Here is a 13,406-nt window from a genome sequence, read left to right as displayed (position 1 = left end):
TGCGGTGACGGCTCGGGAGGACCGGGAGGCAAGGGACCGCCTTGCGGCGGAGACCGCCGATGAGGAGTACATGGCGGACCTCCGCCGCCAGCACCCCGAGCCCGTGGAGGCGGAGCGCGCGATCTTCGCAGAGCGGACGGTCAACGGGGAGGTCATCATCATCTCCGACAACGAGGAGCAAGGCGGCGACAACAACGACGCGGAGGAGTGGCGGCGCATCTTCCCTGACTCAGGCGACCACGGCATCGGCCCGAACCCAATGGGCGGTAGCATGTTGATGCAAGATTGACTAGACCTCTACTATGGCAAGGATGAAGATTAGTTTAGCTTACTTAGGGTTTAAATTTATGTTTTATTTCGGTTGCCAAAACAATATGTTTGCCTAGGTTGAACTTATGCTTAAATTTATGCAAGTTTTGATTGAAACTTGGCTTAACTTATGTAATTTTGATTTTTTACTTTGTTATATATAGGGCATCGGCTAGATCCAGCCAAATCTTAATAGAGTAAAAATACTTCACTAAGGGTTTACTCCGCCGGATCCTTCATTATATATAGGGGTTCTCTGTTATATATAGGGGATTAATTAGAGTGGCCCCAAAGTTAGTATGTTTGTGATGACCGTACGAACGTGTGAGCAAATCCAGTGCAGAGGAAATGCAATCTGCCCCAAATACGTAGAGAAACCATTTGATCAGATAATAACCTTTTGGATTTTAATCAGATAATAACTTGTGAAAGTTTGACTGCAATCTGGCAGAAAGAGAGCTTTACAGTCATGCAGAGATCATTGATCGATACGGTCGAAGCATTTCATCGAACACATACTCCATGTAAGCATGGCGGTCAGCCGCCGGCGCGCGAGTAGAGCGTCCTGAGGGTGTCGGCGACCGAGCGGAACCCGTCGCGGAGCGGCACAACGGAGACGGCGCGGAGGTGCTCGGCGCCGTCCTTGGTGGGCTCGCGCAGCGCCAGGCGGCACATCTCCCCCTGCAGGGCGTCCGCCGCGGCGCGCGCGGCGCCCCGGTGCGCGGCGAAGAGGCGCGCGAGCTCGTCGGCGGGGCAGCCGAGCAGGACGCGCGCGGCGCGGTCGAAGAGGACGACGGGGAACACGCGGTCGTGGGTGGCCACGGAGAGGAGCAGCCGGTAGGCGCGCGCCGGGGCGGGGCCGCCGCAGGCCCCGCAGGCTGCGCCCTCGGCGTGGCCCGGGAGCGCGCGGCGGCCGCAGGCCGGGCAGGAGAGGTAGGAGAAGTCGGACGTGTCGGCCGCCACGATGGTGCAGTACGGCGGCGTCCACGTCGCCGCCGCCGCGCCACCGCCGCCGCTGCAGCCGGCGAGAGACATCCTGGCCCAAGCCCAAGAGTCGCCGTTCGATTCCGGCCCACAAGCGCCACAGCCTTTTTAAAACTTTGCGTTACGACTTCTAGTCTTCTACGGGTTGCTCGCTTTCTGTGAGCCGTCCACTGGAGATCGGACGGCTAGGAAAATCACGTGCTCCCTCTTATAGCCTGGATCTGCGTCGTCTTCCCGACCGACCGACCGGGTGCGTTCGGTGTCCGGACCAACCCAATCCCAATCCAACATAGCGAGTCGGGGTCGCTGCCCCTCACCGTCGCCGCCGCGGCTTCCCCCCGCTGACCTCCGCCGGAGCTCGCCGGACTCGTAGGGTTTCTTCAGTTGTCCTCTTCCCTGCTGGAGATCCGCACCCTAGGTAAGCCTCGGTTTCGTCGACTTCACCTGCACCTAATTTGCGTCGTGTAGGCAGAAATCGGCTGTCTTCCTCGAGATTTCGTGCCTTTAGCTGTATACGCGTATTCCCCGCAAAAAAAAAAAAGCTGTATACGCGTATGTTGCCCGAGTAGATGCGAACCCGCTTGCTGTTGCCCGATGTGGTCGCCGCCCCTAGGGTTTCTTCCCCTGAAGCTTGGGCTTTGTACGATAGGACTTAGGAGCATGGCCCGGTGGAGCTGTTGAGGCGCTCGTATGTTGATAATCCAGCGTGCTGAGGTGGTTGTAGGACGGTTCATGGCTGTAGGATCAGGTGGTAAAACAAAATTTATTGTTAGGGCGCGAATTGGGTGGTATTGTCTGGGAAGGAAGCCCTTGCGTCGCGAGAAATCAAGATGCGGGGGCGGTGCTTGCATGTCGTGAATGGTCATGACGGGAAGTAGGGGAAGTTCGTGCGGCCTACGGTTGGAATTCAGCGTGCTTAGTAGAGGATGATGATGGTTGTTGGCCTCATGGGGTTGGATTTCAGCCTGTGGTTTTGTTGTCGACAGGAAGGAAGGAAGGGAGGAAGGAAGCAGGGTGAGTTGTGGTGATTTTGTGGTTTGGACGTGTGGTGTTCACAGTTTGGTGGGAGCTTGGAGGCAGGAGATTTAGAAGGAAGGGTTGACGATGAGCAGCCGAAGCCCGCCGCCGAGGGACCGGAGGATGCGTACTGAACGCACCTCGTACCGTGACGCGCCATACCGGAGGGACAGGGACGGCCGCCGTGGTCCAAGCAGGTTTGAGCTGCCTTATTTAATGAAACACGATGAACATTTGCCATCGTATATCAAGCGTTGCTGCTTTCTCTCCTAACTGTATGTGTTGGCCATAATGCTACCTGAAGAGGCCTTACTCTAGCCCTGGTTTCTATGATGGTAGCAGGGGCCTGTCTATCCTCTAATTATTTCCTTTACTTGTACTGCAGGTCTGCTAGTGATTTGTGCAACAACTGTAAGCGTCCAGGGCATTTTGCTAGAGATTGTCCAAATGTGTCTGTCTGCCATGCCTGTGGCCTTCCAGGGTAAGGACTGTTACTTGTTTGGTCATGCGGATCTGAGATTTTGCAGTCTTGTATGTTAGCTCATGTTAAGATCTTCCATTGTGTAGCAACTTTTTTATTGTATTCTTGACTTCTTATTCATAATGATTCCAATGCTTTCAATATTCTCAATAGCCCTGCTATTTTCTAGTGCATATTTTACACCAGATTACCATAATTGTTGGTTGCAGTTATTTGCTTTTGTATGCCGTATTGTATCTAGAACTCTGTCCATCATCATGTAACTATTGCATTTCTTTTCCTGTGGGGTTTTCATGCTTTTAATATTCTTGGTACACCTAGTTGTTTTCCAGTGTATATTTTACATTGGGTTACCATGATTAATGGTTGCAATTATTTGCTCATGCTTAACCATTTTGAGGCACCTTATGTTCTTGTCATGTTTAATGAGAAATCTAGTATCGGCATGAATTGATAGTTATTTGAGATCCCCCCACCCCCCTCAAAACAATACATGTGTCACCTGTCTTAAGTCATTTGTAATCATCTTATGTTAGTACCTTTTTAGTGCAAGTGCCTTGTACAAGGATTTGGTTCATTTTTCATAATTTATTCTGGATGCAAATATATTATCAGAAGGCGGTGGTTAACAAATAATGATACTTGAAGCTTGAACCGTGCGTAGATCATAACCATCATAAAAATGACCAGTACATGATAAATTGTGAAGCTTAAGTTGTACTCCCTCTGTCCTAAAATAAGTGTCTCAACTCTAGTACAACTTTGTACTAAAGTTAGTATAAAGTTAAGACACTTATTTTGAGACGGAGGGAGTACATAGGTCATACGTTATTCTTCCATGTGACCAGGAAAGCCTGCATAGTACATCCTCTACCTTTCTTCTGAGGCATAAACATTGCCCACTCAATTTTTAAATTTCTGCAGGCACATTGCAGCTGAGTGTTCTTCCAAAGATCTCTGCTGGAACTGCAAAGAGCCTGGGCACATGGCTAATGCCTGCCCGAACGAAGGGATATGCCGCAACTGTGGTAAATCAGGCCACATTGCAAAAGACTGCACTGCTCCGCCAATGCTGCCTGGAGAAGTGAAGCTCTGCAACAACTGCTACAAACCAGGGCACATTGCCGTGGAGTGCACCAACGAGAAGGCCTGCAACAACTGTAGGAAGAGTGGCCATCTTGCCCGTAACTGCACCAATGAGCCCGTTTGCAACCTCTGCCATGTTGCAGGGCATTTGGCCCGTCAATGCCCCAAATCCGACGAGATCAACGAGAGGGGTGGGCCTCCTCCCTTCCGTGGCAGCGATGCTCTGTTCCGTGGCGGCGATGCTCTGTTCCGTGGCGGCGATGCTCTGTTCCGTGGCGGTGATGCTCCCTTCCGTGGTGGCGATGCTCCCTTCCGCGGTGGCGGTGGTGCTCTCTTCCGTGGTGGCTACAGTGATGTGGTCTGCCGGGCCTGCAACCAGGTTGGCCATATGAGCCGTGACTGCATGGGTGGCGCCTTCATGATCTGCAACAACTGCGGTGGCCGTGGTCACATGGCTTACGAGTGTCCATCTGGGAGGCTCCTGGACCGGTTCCCTCCACGCCGATACTGAACGACTACCAAGAGCTCTTTCAGATGACTGTTCCTTTTGATCCATCGTGTTGTGAATCATCATTTTGACGTGCGTCGTGTTTTTGAATGTCAAGGGATTGAGTATTCCAGTTGTTTCTGCAACTTGTTAGTCTCGTGGTTATTGAATGGCTTCTAGGGTCTTTCCAGATCAGACTCCCTTGCTCCCTCTGTTTTGAATAATAATTATTTTCATGGATTAGTGAATACCAAGTGGTTATCTGTAAATTGTGATTTCAGCTACTCCCTCTGTCCCATATATAAGAACGTTTTTGACACTAGTATAGTGTCAAAAACGTTCGAAAATTTGCAAGCGCGGACGAGCTCGCACGCTCTCGGAATCGCCAGGCGCTCGTTTCCTTTGGGATATGAGCTGCGTCAGGTATTGTCGGGCGTATAGATCCTTATTTTTCGGCCATATGGGTGGTGGCAGACCCTCGTGCAGTGGGAGTAACTTCGGTAATAACATTGAGTCCAACTCAGCAATTTTGCTTATGTGGCAATGAGTTAATGAAGAGAGATGTAGTACTAGTAACTTAGCTAGTTACTGTAACATCACATGTCTCAATGCAATATGAGTCTATAACGTAATAAATGAAGATTTGCATGTTACCACACTTATGTTACTACCCACTATTGAGGTAGTAACATAGTCTAGGAAAGTGTGTATGTTACTACTCTATGTTACTACCCATTGTGACTAGTCTAACGGAGGGCCGTTTGCTGGACCGATTTGTGCCATTGGTCACGTTTTACATGCAAGACGGTACGTAACGGGCGACCTGTGAACGTCTGCAACTGTGACTGGGGCACACCAGGTAGCTGCGAAATAAATAATAGTAGTTCTTGCTAGATTAGACCATATCGAAGTCATACGACACAAACAGAGACTCGATGTCCGTCACATATCAGGCTAATACTCTTGCCATGCGATTGAGACACACACATTCACAGGTACTGGAACGAGATACACTTTTTCGTGTGTGTAGAGCTAGCTAGCTACTCCATCCATGCAGCTTGATTGATTGTAGTACGAGCAGCTTCCTGCTTGCTGCTAAATATGCACGGAATTCTTGCTTGCGGCTGCATTAGATGGGTTCGCCGGCTGCTTGCCGCATCTGTTGGCAGTAGATGGATTCACCGGCGGCTTGCTGATGCATCTTCACGGAATGTCTCGTGCTGTTGCACGCAACTGCCAAGACGATGAGTCAACGGCCGTCGATGAGCCAAGCTGCCAAAGATGGAAGGAGCAACATATGTTGGAATACCATGTAATTTTGCTGTTGGTTTTTTCTCAACAACAAAGAAACTGTGCTTTTAGATTGAAAATCTCCCTGATTGCTTGCCATGCTCCGCCACTGGTTCCAGGGGCTAGATGTGGTACTTACAGGTGTTGGGAGGAGTCTTGAGCATGACACCAACCCACTGTCAGCACTGTGTTTCAATTTGTGATGTTGATCAGTACTAGAAAACTGCCTGTTGAGCACGGAAATGGAATCCAGAACAAAAACACTAGGGAATACCTGCTGCAGCTGGGATGTACCCCAGAGTTGTATGTCCATAAAAAATCAGGATGGGAATGGGCCGACCCGGTCCTGGCCTTGGACCTGGCCCTCATGGCCCCAAGGCCAATTTGAGAGGCCACGGGTCGACCCATATAAAGAATAGTCAGTGGCCTTGTTGGCCCGACGGGTATTTTGAGTCGACCCAAATTCTTGATTTACATTGTCTTGTGCACAAATGAGATGTTAAAACTAGACACACTTTAACGGAATCTAACTAGTGTAAGAATTAATAAAATATTTGATACTTGGTAATAGGGAAAGTTAAGCCGTCTACTTGTGATTTTGTACACGTGCATTTTGATGAAACATATGAACACAATTTTGTTGTTCATATGCGCGAGCATTCGCCGAAAATTATACAACTGACTGCGTTGTAAATCGGCTCTTATGACAACGTTGGCGGGATGAAGATTGCTGCTATTGTGAGCTATAAGACTATAAGGCGGGCCGGCCCTGCTGACCCAACGGGTCACTCGGTGCCGGCCCTGTTGACCCAAATCTTGTTTGAGGCCGACCCACGTGACCCATTGGCCTTGAATTTTTGGGTCGGGTCAGCAACCCGGCCCATTCCCATCCTGAATGAAAAAGTAGCAACACGCTAGTCCGGAAAGAATTCACAAAGACATCGGCATAGGCTGTGCAGAATAAGCTTGCTGGTCCGGGTGTTCTTCTTTATCATTTGCCTACGGCCAACTCCACCGCACGATCCCAAACGAACGTCCGGTTTGACCGGATTTTGTCCCTTTGGTGTGGCAATGGGTTCGCTCATGTCCGCCTCTGTCCGTTGGGTCATGGGTGCGCCCAGCGCGCGGCCGCACCCCAAATCATGTCCGTGTTGGACGTGATAAAAAAAGAAAAACTAAAATAAAATGACTTCAAAAAGTAAATAAACGCAGTTAAAAAAACTTAAAACTTAATTTAAGGGGTCATGGCCACAAAACGGCCCAGTTCTACGGTTCACTTAACGGCCCAGTAGCATAATTAACATAAAAACGAAAAAAAAAACGCCGCCCGCGCGCTCCTGCTGTGCCCGTCGATGCCGTGGCTGTCGCCGTCTTCAGTGGCCGCCGGTGTTGTCGTCGTCGCTGACGAGGTCGACATAGTCCGGCGGCGTCCAGAGGTGGGCCGGCGGTCCGTGGTGCACGGGGGCGGTGGGCTGGAAGGTGGCAGGTGCGTGCACCACCTCCTCCCGTGGCGAGGCGCCCCGCTCCGGTGACCGCAGCGGCGTGGGGCACCAGTTCACGCGCCCCACGGCGGCCGCCATCTGCTCTGCCGTGCACGACCAGCTCCACCCCTGGCCCACCAGGCCCGGGTGGAACGCGGCCACCGGCGGCTCCTCCATCACCTCCTCCTTTGGCACCATCTCCAGCTCGGGGATGGCGACGTCGCAGGCCGCGGAGAGGGCCGTCATCTCCTCGAGGCCCTCCCATTGGCGCTCGTCGTGCGTGTGCATGATGTCCTCTAGGACACGCGCCATGAGACGGGCCTCCTCCTCCGCTGTCATGCGAGGAGGTGGTGGTGGCGATGGAGATGGAGATGGCGACGGCATGGACGTGCCGGCGAAGAAGGACGCCCGCCGCATGTCGTGCTCATCCCGGAACCAAGTGTCCCACAGGGGCGAGTCGGGGGCGTACCTCTCGTCATAGTAGAGGTCGTCCGGGAGGAGGCGGCGACGGCGCTCGATCTCCTGGCGGCGCGCACGGCCGCTCAGCGGGACCGGCGGGATCGGCGCGCGGTCGGCCGACAAGTGCCAGTTGTTGGGGAGGTGGACGTCGCTCTAGGGTAGCGGCGTCCTCGTCTCCCAATAGCGGCGGCATACGGCCGCCTCGATGTAGTGCCGGTCGCGCTCGCCGGCGGCCGTGGGCGCGATGGAGAACGCGGGCGGCGTGGGGGCCCGACGCGGTGGTGATGCGGGCTCCTCCTTCTTCACAGAGCCACGGCGACGCCCCGACGAGGAGCCAGCCTCGCGGTCGTGCTTCCCCTTCCGGTCGTAGTTCCATAGGCCCATGGCTGCGAGGTGGCCGGCCGGCGAGTTCGAGGCGAGGCTAGGGTTTCGGGCTGTCGGGTTTCGAGGAGGCCGCGGGGTGGAGTAAGGGAGTGTGGACGACGACCGGTCCACGGGTTCCCATTTAAGAAGGACCGCGACCGTTCGCCTGGGCGGGTGACAAGCGGGGCTGCCCGCGCGTGCGCATTGATGTGGGCGGGTGGGAGGTAGGTGGCCGCCTGCCACGCGGCCCCGACGTGTACAAGTGTAAGGGCATATTTATCCCTAAGATGTTTTGGTGATTGATGACAATGCTTTTGCGGACTAATCGTGTGCATTGAGTGTTTTCAGAGATTCATCCTTTTGGCACGAGACGATTCCCTCCCCTCGGAGCTTGAAGCGAAGACGGTGTAGTCCTTTCGAATTAGTTTGGTGGACTATTTTCATAGGGATCACCGTACTATCAAGAGGGGGTCCGCTTTGGAAAGGCTAGGGCGGAATCATCACGTACACTTCCTTTGCCCCCCTCCGACCCTTTCCGCTTCTATGATGGGCTCGTTCCCCTTCTCAGTGTGCCCTCTCTGGTCCCAACGGTAGTACCGCGGGCCGGAGCGGTAGTACCGCTTATGGCTACAAGCGGTAGTACCGCTATAAGAGCGGTAGTACCGTTGGTAGCCCCCAGCCGTAGTACCGCTGCGGTCTCGTGCTAGTACCGCCTCGATTCGAGGGGTCTTTTTTCGTGTCGGGTTTTACGGTACTAGCCGTGGCAGTGGGGGCCGTAGTACCGCTCGTATGCGGTAGTACCGCCCTGACCACCGCGGTAGTACCGCTCTAGGCACAGCGGTAGTACCGCCCGGGGGAGCGGTAGTACCGCTGTGATCAGCGGTAGTACCGCTGCCTCCTGCGGTAGTACCGCTCTCTGCGGGGCTGGTGTGGGGGGTAACGGTTGGCTTGTCCCCCCACTATATAAGGAGGTCTTCTTCCCCAAAGTTGACCTACCTCTTCCCCCAAAAGCTCCATTGTTGCTCCAAGCTCCATTTTCGCCCGATCTCTCTCCCTAGCCAATCAAACTTGTTGATTTGCTCGGGATTGGTTGAGAAGGCCCCGATCTACACTTCCACCAAGAGAAATTTGATTCCCCCCACTTATCCCTAGCGGATCTTGTTACTCTTGGGTGTTTGAGCACCCTAGACGGTTGAGGTCACCACGGAGCCATAGTCCATTGTGGTGAAGCTTTGTGGTGTCATTGGGAGCCTCCAATTAAGTTGTGGAGATTGCCCCAACCTTGTTTGTAAAGGTTCGGCCACCGCCTTCAAGGGCACCAATAGTGGAATCACAGCATCTCGCATTGTGTGAGGGCGTGAGGAGAATACGGTGGCCCTAGTGGCTTCTTGGGGAGCATTGTGCCTCCACACCGCTCCAACGGAGACGTACTTCCCCTCAAAAGGAAGGAACTTCGGTAACACATCCTCGTCTTCACTGGCTCCACTCTTGGTTATCTCGTCCCTTTACTTTCGCAAGTTTACTCGTGTTATATCTCTTATTTGCTTGCATGCTTGTTGTCATTGCATCATATAGGTTGCTCACTTAGTTGCATATCTAGACAACCTATTTTGATGCAAAAGTTTAATTTGGTAAAGAAAAGCTAAAAATTGTTAGTTGCCTATTCAACCCCCCTCTAGTCAACTATATTGATCCTTTCAGTTGGTATCAGAGCCTCGTCTCTTTATTAAGGACTTTACCGTCCAAAGAGTATGGTTGACGTCGTAGACGGTGTGGAGGAGCACTCCGGTGTGAATCCGGTCTCGTCTACGGGAGATGGGGGAACCGCGGTCTCTCGTGAGGAATTCAATGTGGCATTGGACACATTGAAAACCTCCATGACGACCGAGGTCGAAAGCATGTTTAATAAATTCTTAGAAGGGCTTAAACTTACCACCGCACCGTTGAAAGTGGGTGATCCCGCTAACAAGGTGACGGATGCTACCTCCGACAAGGGGGAAGCTACTAGCGAGAAAGCTCCTTCTTCTAGTGGTAAAAATGGGACCGACATCTTTGCCCATGTGGAACCTCCACCTGTGTATGGTGGACCGCTCCCTTCCACTCATTTGAATCATGCCGGCCCGGCCCCTAAGATTGAGAATAATGTAGATTTTGATTCTTGGGTCTATCGTTTTAAGCGTCATTTAAATCATGTGAACACTAACCTTTGGAGAATCATTGAAGAAGGTTTTTATCCGCATGACCGAAGTAACTTCACTCCTAGAGAAGTTGTGGATCATCAATTCAATGAGAATGCTCTCTTCATCATCCAAGAAGCAATCCCACCCGAAGATCTTCCTCATCTCCGGCCTTACACCGTGGCCAAAGATGCTTGGCTCCAAGTTGTTTCCCTCTATCGGGGAAGCGCAAGCATTCAACGCTCCAACTATGAAGTGGTGCAAGATGAAGCCGACGAGTTTGCAATGAAAGAAGATGAAGAACCTCGTGAGCTTTTTCTGAGAGTAACCAAACTCGCGGTCTCTCTCCGAGATCATGGAAGTAAGGACACGGATGACAATTGGATCAAGCACAAATTCCTCAAGGCAATGATGCCCTACCACAAAGCCATGTCCTCCGTAATTCGTCAAAGGCCGGACTTCCACACCTTGTCATCAAGTGAAGTGTTGGATGAGTTTGTTGCTATGAGCATCTTGGACAAGACCGCCGATAATGCGGTTCTTCGCTCTCAAAGAGTAAAGAAGCCCAACCTTGCTCTAAAGGCCAAGGTTAGTATGGAGGAAGAGGATGAAGAGGAAGAAGAGGAGGGCAACCTCGAAGATATGAAGTATGCCTATCATGAACACATGGCTCTTGCTTCAAGGCAATTTTGGAGCAAGAAGAACACAAGGCCAAACTTCAACAAGAGCAATTCAAGTGGCGCAAAGGCCAAGCAACGAGTGAGGACTTGCTTCAATTGTGGCAATGTGAGCCACTTTGTTGCGGAGTGCCCTTACGAGAAGAGGGAAGACAATGGTGGCAAGCTCATTAGAAAGGACAAGGCAAAGTCGTTCCCCAACAAGAGCAACTTCACCAAGAAGACTCCTCCCAAGGCATTGGTGGTACAAGAAGAGTACAATGAGGATGATGATGATGATGAAGATGGTGAGTCGGTTGCCATGGCCTCCGTTACCATTGCGAAGACTCCACGGGTGTCTCTCTTCGACTCACCCAATGAGAACATCACCGCCAAGTGCCTCATGGCTAAAGCCACCAATAAGGTAACCTCCAACATCAAAACTACCATCATTAATCATCCTTCTTCGACGGATAGCATTGATGAACATGAGGGGACAAATGTGGAGGAAAATGAGTTTGAGATCTTTATGGGTAAACTCAAGGGTAAATCCAAGAAGCACTTCGTTGCTCTCTTGGAACAACTTGGTGAAGCCAATGACATGATCGAGGCTCACAAAGATACCATCTCTAAGATGGAGGGGCATAGTCGTGACTATGCCGATGAGATTTCGGATCTGTCCAATGCTCTTGACGAAGAGCGTGGTCTTCGTTTGGCTCTTGAGGAGTCATACAACGATGATCATGCTAAGTTAAAGAAAGATCTTGATCATGCTCTTGTTGTGTCTCGTGTGCTAAACTCCGAGAAGGCAAAACTTGGGGTTGATCTTGCTAGACTTAAAGAGGAGTTTGACATTCTCGACAAGGCTCACAAAGTCTTGAAGGGCGTTCATGCTAGCCTCAAGGAGTCTCATGATCAACTCCAAGTAAAGCTAACTAAGGAGAAAACCACCTTTCCTCATATGGTGTTAATTGATAATGCAAATGCTACTAACCCTTGTGAGCATGTGCATCTTGTTGAGGAGGATGCTAAGTTGAAGGAGCAACTTGAGAAAGGCCTTGTGTCATGCGTACAAGGTGAGAAGAACCTCAACGACCTTTTGAGAAACCAAAAGGAAGTTGTGGCCAAGGAGGGGATTGGGTTCGCACCCAAGCCCAAGAACAAGAAGAAGAATGACAAGACCAAACGACCTCCTCATCTCAAGCAAACGTTTGTGAAGGAGGGAGAGGGTGCTTCCAAGGAGAAGAAGAACAATGCGAAGGGTGACGGTGTCAAGAAGGGCAATACCACCCCATCCAACAAAGCCGACGACTTTAATCCTTCTTATGTGTTATGCCGTGCAAGTGATGGGCATGTTTATGCCAAATTTGTTGGTTCTCCTCATGAGTATATTGAATGGTCCATTTGGGTTCCTAAGACCCTTGTTACTAACATCAAAGGACCCATTACAAAATGGGTACCTAAAACCAAGCATTGATCTCTTGTAGGTGTTTGCTTCCGGTGGGGGATCATGGTTGCTCGATAGTGGAGCTACAAATCATATGACCGGAAGCAAGGACTTGGTGGTGGACGTGCACAAGATTCCATCTATGCCCACCAATGTCGAGTGGGGTGATGCCTCGTCTTCTAAGGTATTGGGACTCGACAAGGTTGTCATTTCTCATGATCTCACGATCGAGAAGGTCATGCTAGTTGAGTCCCTTGCATACAATTTACTTTCCGTTCGTCAACTTGCTACCATGGGCTTTGCCACTTTCTTTGATATTGATACCGTGGCCCTCTTGTGGAGCAAGACTCTTAAAGTAGCCTTTGTTGGGCATGTCAAGAACGGTCTCTATGTGATTAACTTTTCGGAGCGACCCACTAAGACCGCGACATGCCTAATGGCTAAAGTTGACGTGGGATGGCTTTGGCATCGCCGTTTAGCCCATGTCAATATGAGATCTTTGCAAAGTCTTCTCAAGGGGGACCATGTCCATGGACTAACGAACGTTAGTTTTGCTAAAGATCGTGCTTGCAGTGCTTGTATCGAAGGAAAGCTTCATGAGAAGGCTCACCTTCCCACGACTCTCATTTACTCGAAGAGGCCTTTGGAGCTCCTTCATTTGGATCTCTTTGGGCCTCCATCCTTTGATAGTCTTGGGGGTAGAAAGTATTGCTTGGTAATTGTGGATGACTATTCAAGATACACTTGGGTGTATTTCTTCAAGAGGAAGAGTGAGACCCAACAAACCGTCATTGACTTTGCAAATGAAGCCCAACGTCAACACAATGCAAAGATCTTGACAATAAGAAGTGACAACGGCACCGAGTTCAAAAACTACACCTTGGATGAGTTTCTTAGTGATGAGGGGATCAAGCATCAATATCCGCACCTTACACCCCTCAACAAAATGGTGTTGCGGAGAGGAAGAACCGGACGTTGATGGATGCAGTAAGGACCATGATGGCGGAGTTCAAGTCTCCATACAACTTTTGGGCCGAAGCCATCAACACCGCGTGTCATGCTTCAAATCGGCTCTATCTCCGCAAAGGCTTGAACAAGACTCCATATGAGATACTCACCGGTAACAAGCCCAACCTCAAGTACTTTCGGGTGTTCGGGTGTAAGTGTTT

General features: G+C 51.0%; 2 protein-coding genes across 2 annotated transcripts; one reads left to right on the top strand and one right to left on the bottom strand.

Moving 5' to 3' along the window:
- Positions 1–689: 689 nt before the first annotated feature.
- Positions 690–1,350, bottom strand: LOC109752551 (uncharacterized). The gene has a single exon (XM_020311451.4). It carries the CDS (start codon positions 1,342–1,344, stop codon positions 847–849), a length of 498 nt encoding a protein of 165 aa, XP_020167040.1. The 5' UTR covers positions 1,345–1,350; the 3' UTR covers positions 690–846.
- A 172-nt stretch (positions 1,351–1,522) lies between these two features.
- Positions 1,523–4,633, top strand: LOC109752550 (uncharacterized). The gene is made up of 4 exons (XM_020311450.4): positions 1,523–1,711; positions 2,280–2,507; positions 2,696–2,791; positions 3,716–4,633. Exons 2-4 carry the CDS (start codon positions 2,398–2,400, stop codon positions 4,386–4,388), a joined length of 879 nt encoding a protein of 292 aa, XP_020167039.1. The 5' UTR covers positions 1,523–1,711; positions 2,280–2,397; the 3' UTR covers positions 4,389–4,633.
- The last annotated feature ends 8,773 nt before the right edge of the window (positions 4,634–13,406 follow it).

The sequence above is a fragment of the Aegilops tauschii genome, chromosome 1 (assembly GCF_002575655.3).
Source record: "Aegilops tauschii subsp. strangulata cultivar AL8/78 chromosome 1, Aet v6.0, whole genome shotgun sequence".
Taxonomy (NCBI): Eukaryota; Viridiplantae; Streptophyta; class Magnoliopsida; order Poales; family Poaceae; genus Aegilops; species Aegilops tauschii.
The sequence above is the reverse complement of the archived record's forward strand: the minus strand, read 5'-3'. Positions and strand labels throughout refer to the sequence as shown.

Excerpts from the sequence above, each read along its gene's own strand:
- LOC109752551 (XM_020311451.4), bottom strand. The coding sequence starts at position 1,344 with ATGTCTCTCGCCGGCTGCAGCGGCGGCGGTGGCGCGGCGGCGGCGACG.
- LOC109752550 (XM_020311450.4), top strand. The coding sequence starts at position 2,398 with ATGAGCAGCCGAAGCCCGCCGCCGAGGGACCGGAGGATGCGTACTGAA. Across the intron at positions 2,508-2,695 it reads GGCCGCCGTGGTCCAAGCAG|GTCTGCTAGTGATTTGTGCA; the intron begins GTTTGAGCTGCC and ends CTTGTACTGCAG. Across the intron at positions 2,792-3,715 it reads CATGCCTGTGGCCTTCCAGG|GCACATTGCAGCTGAGTGTT; the intron begins GTAAGGACTGTT and ends AAATTTCTGCAG.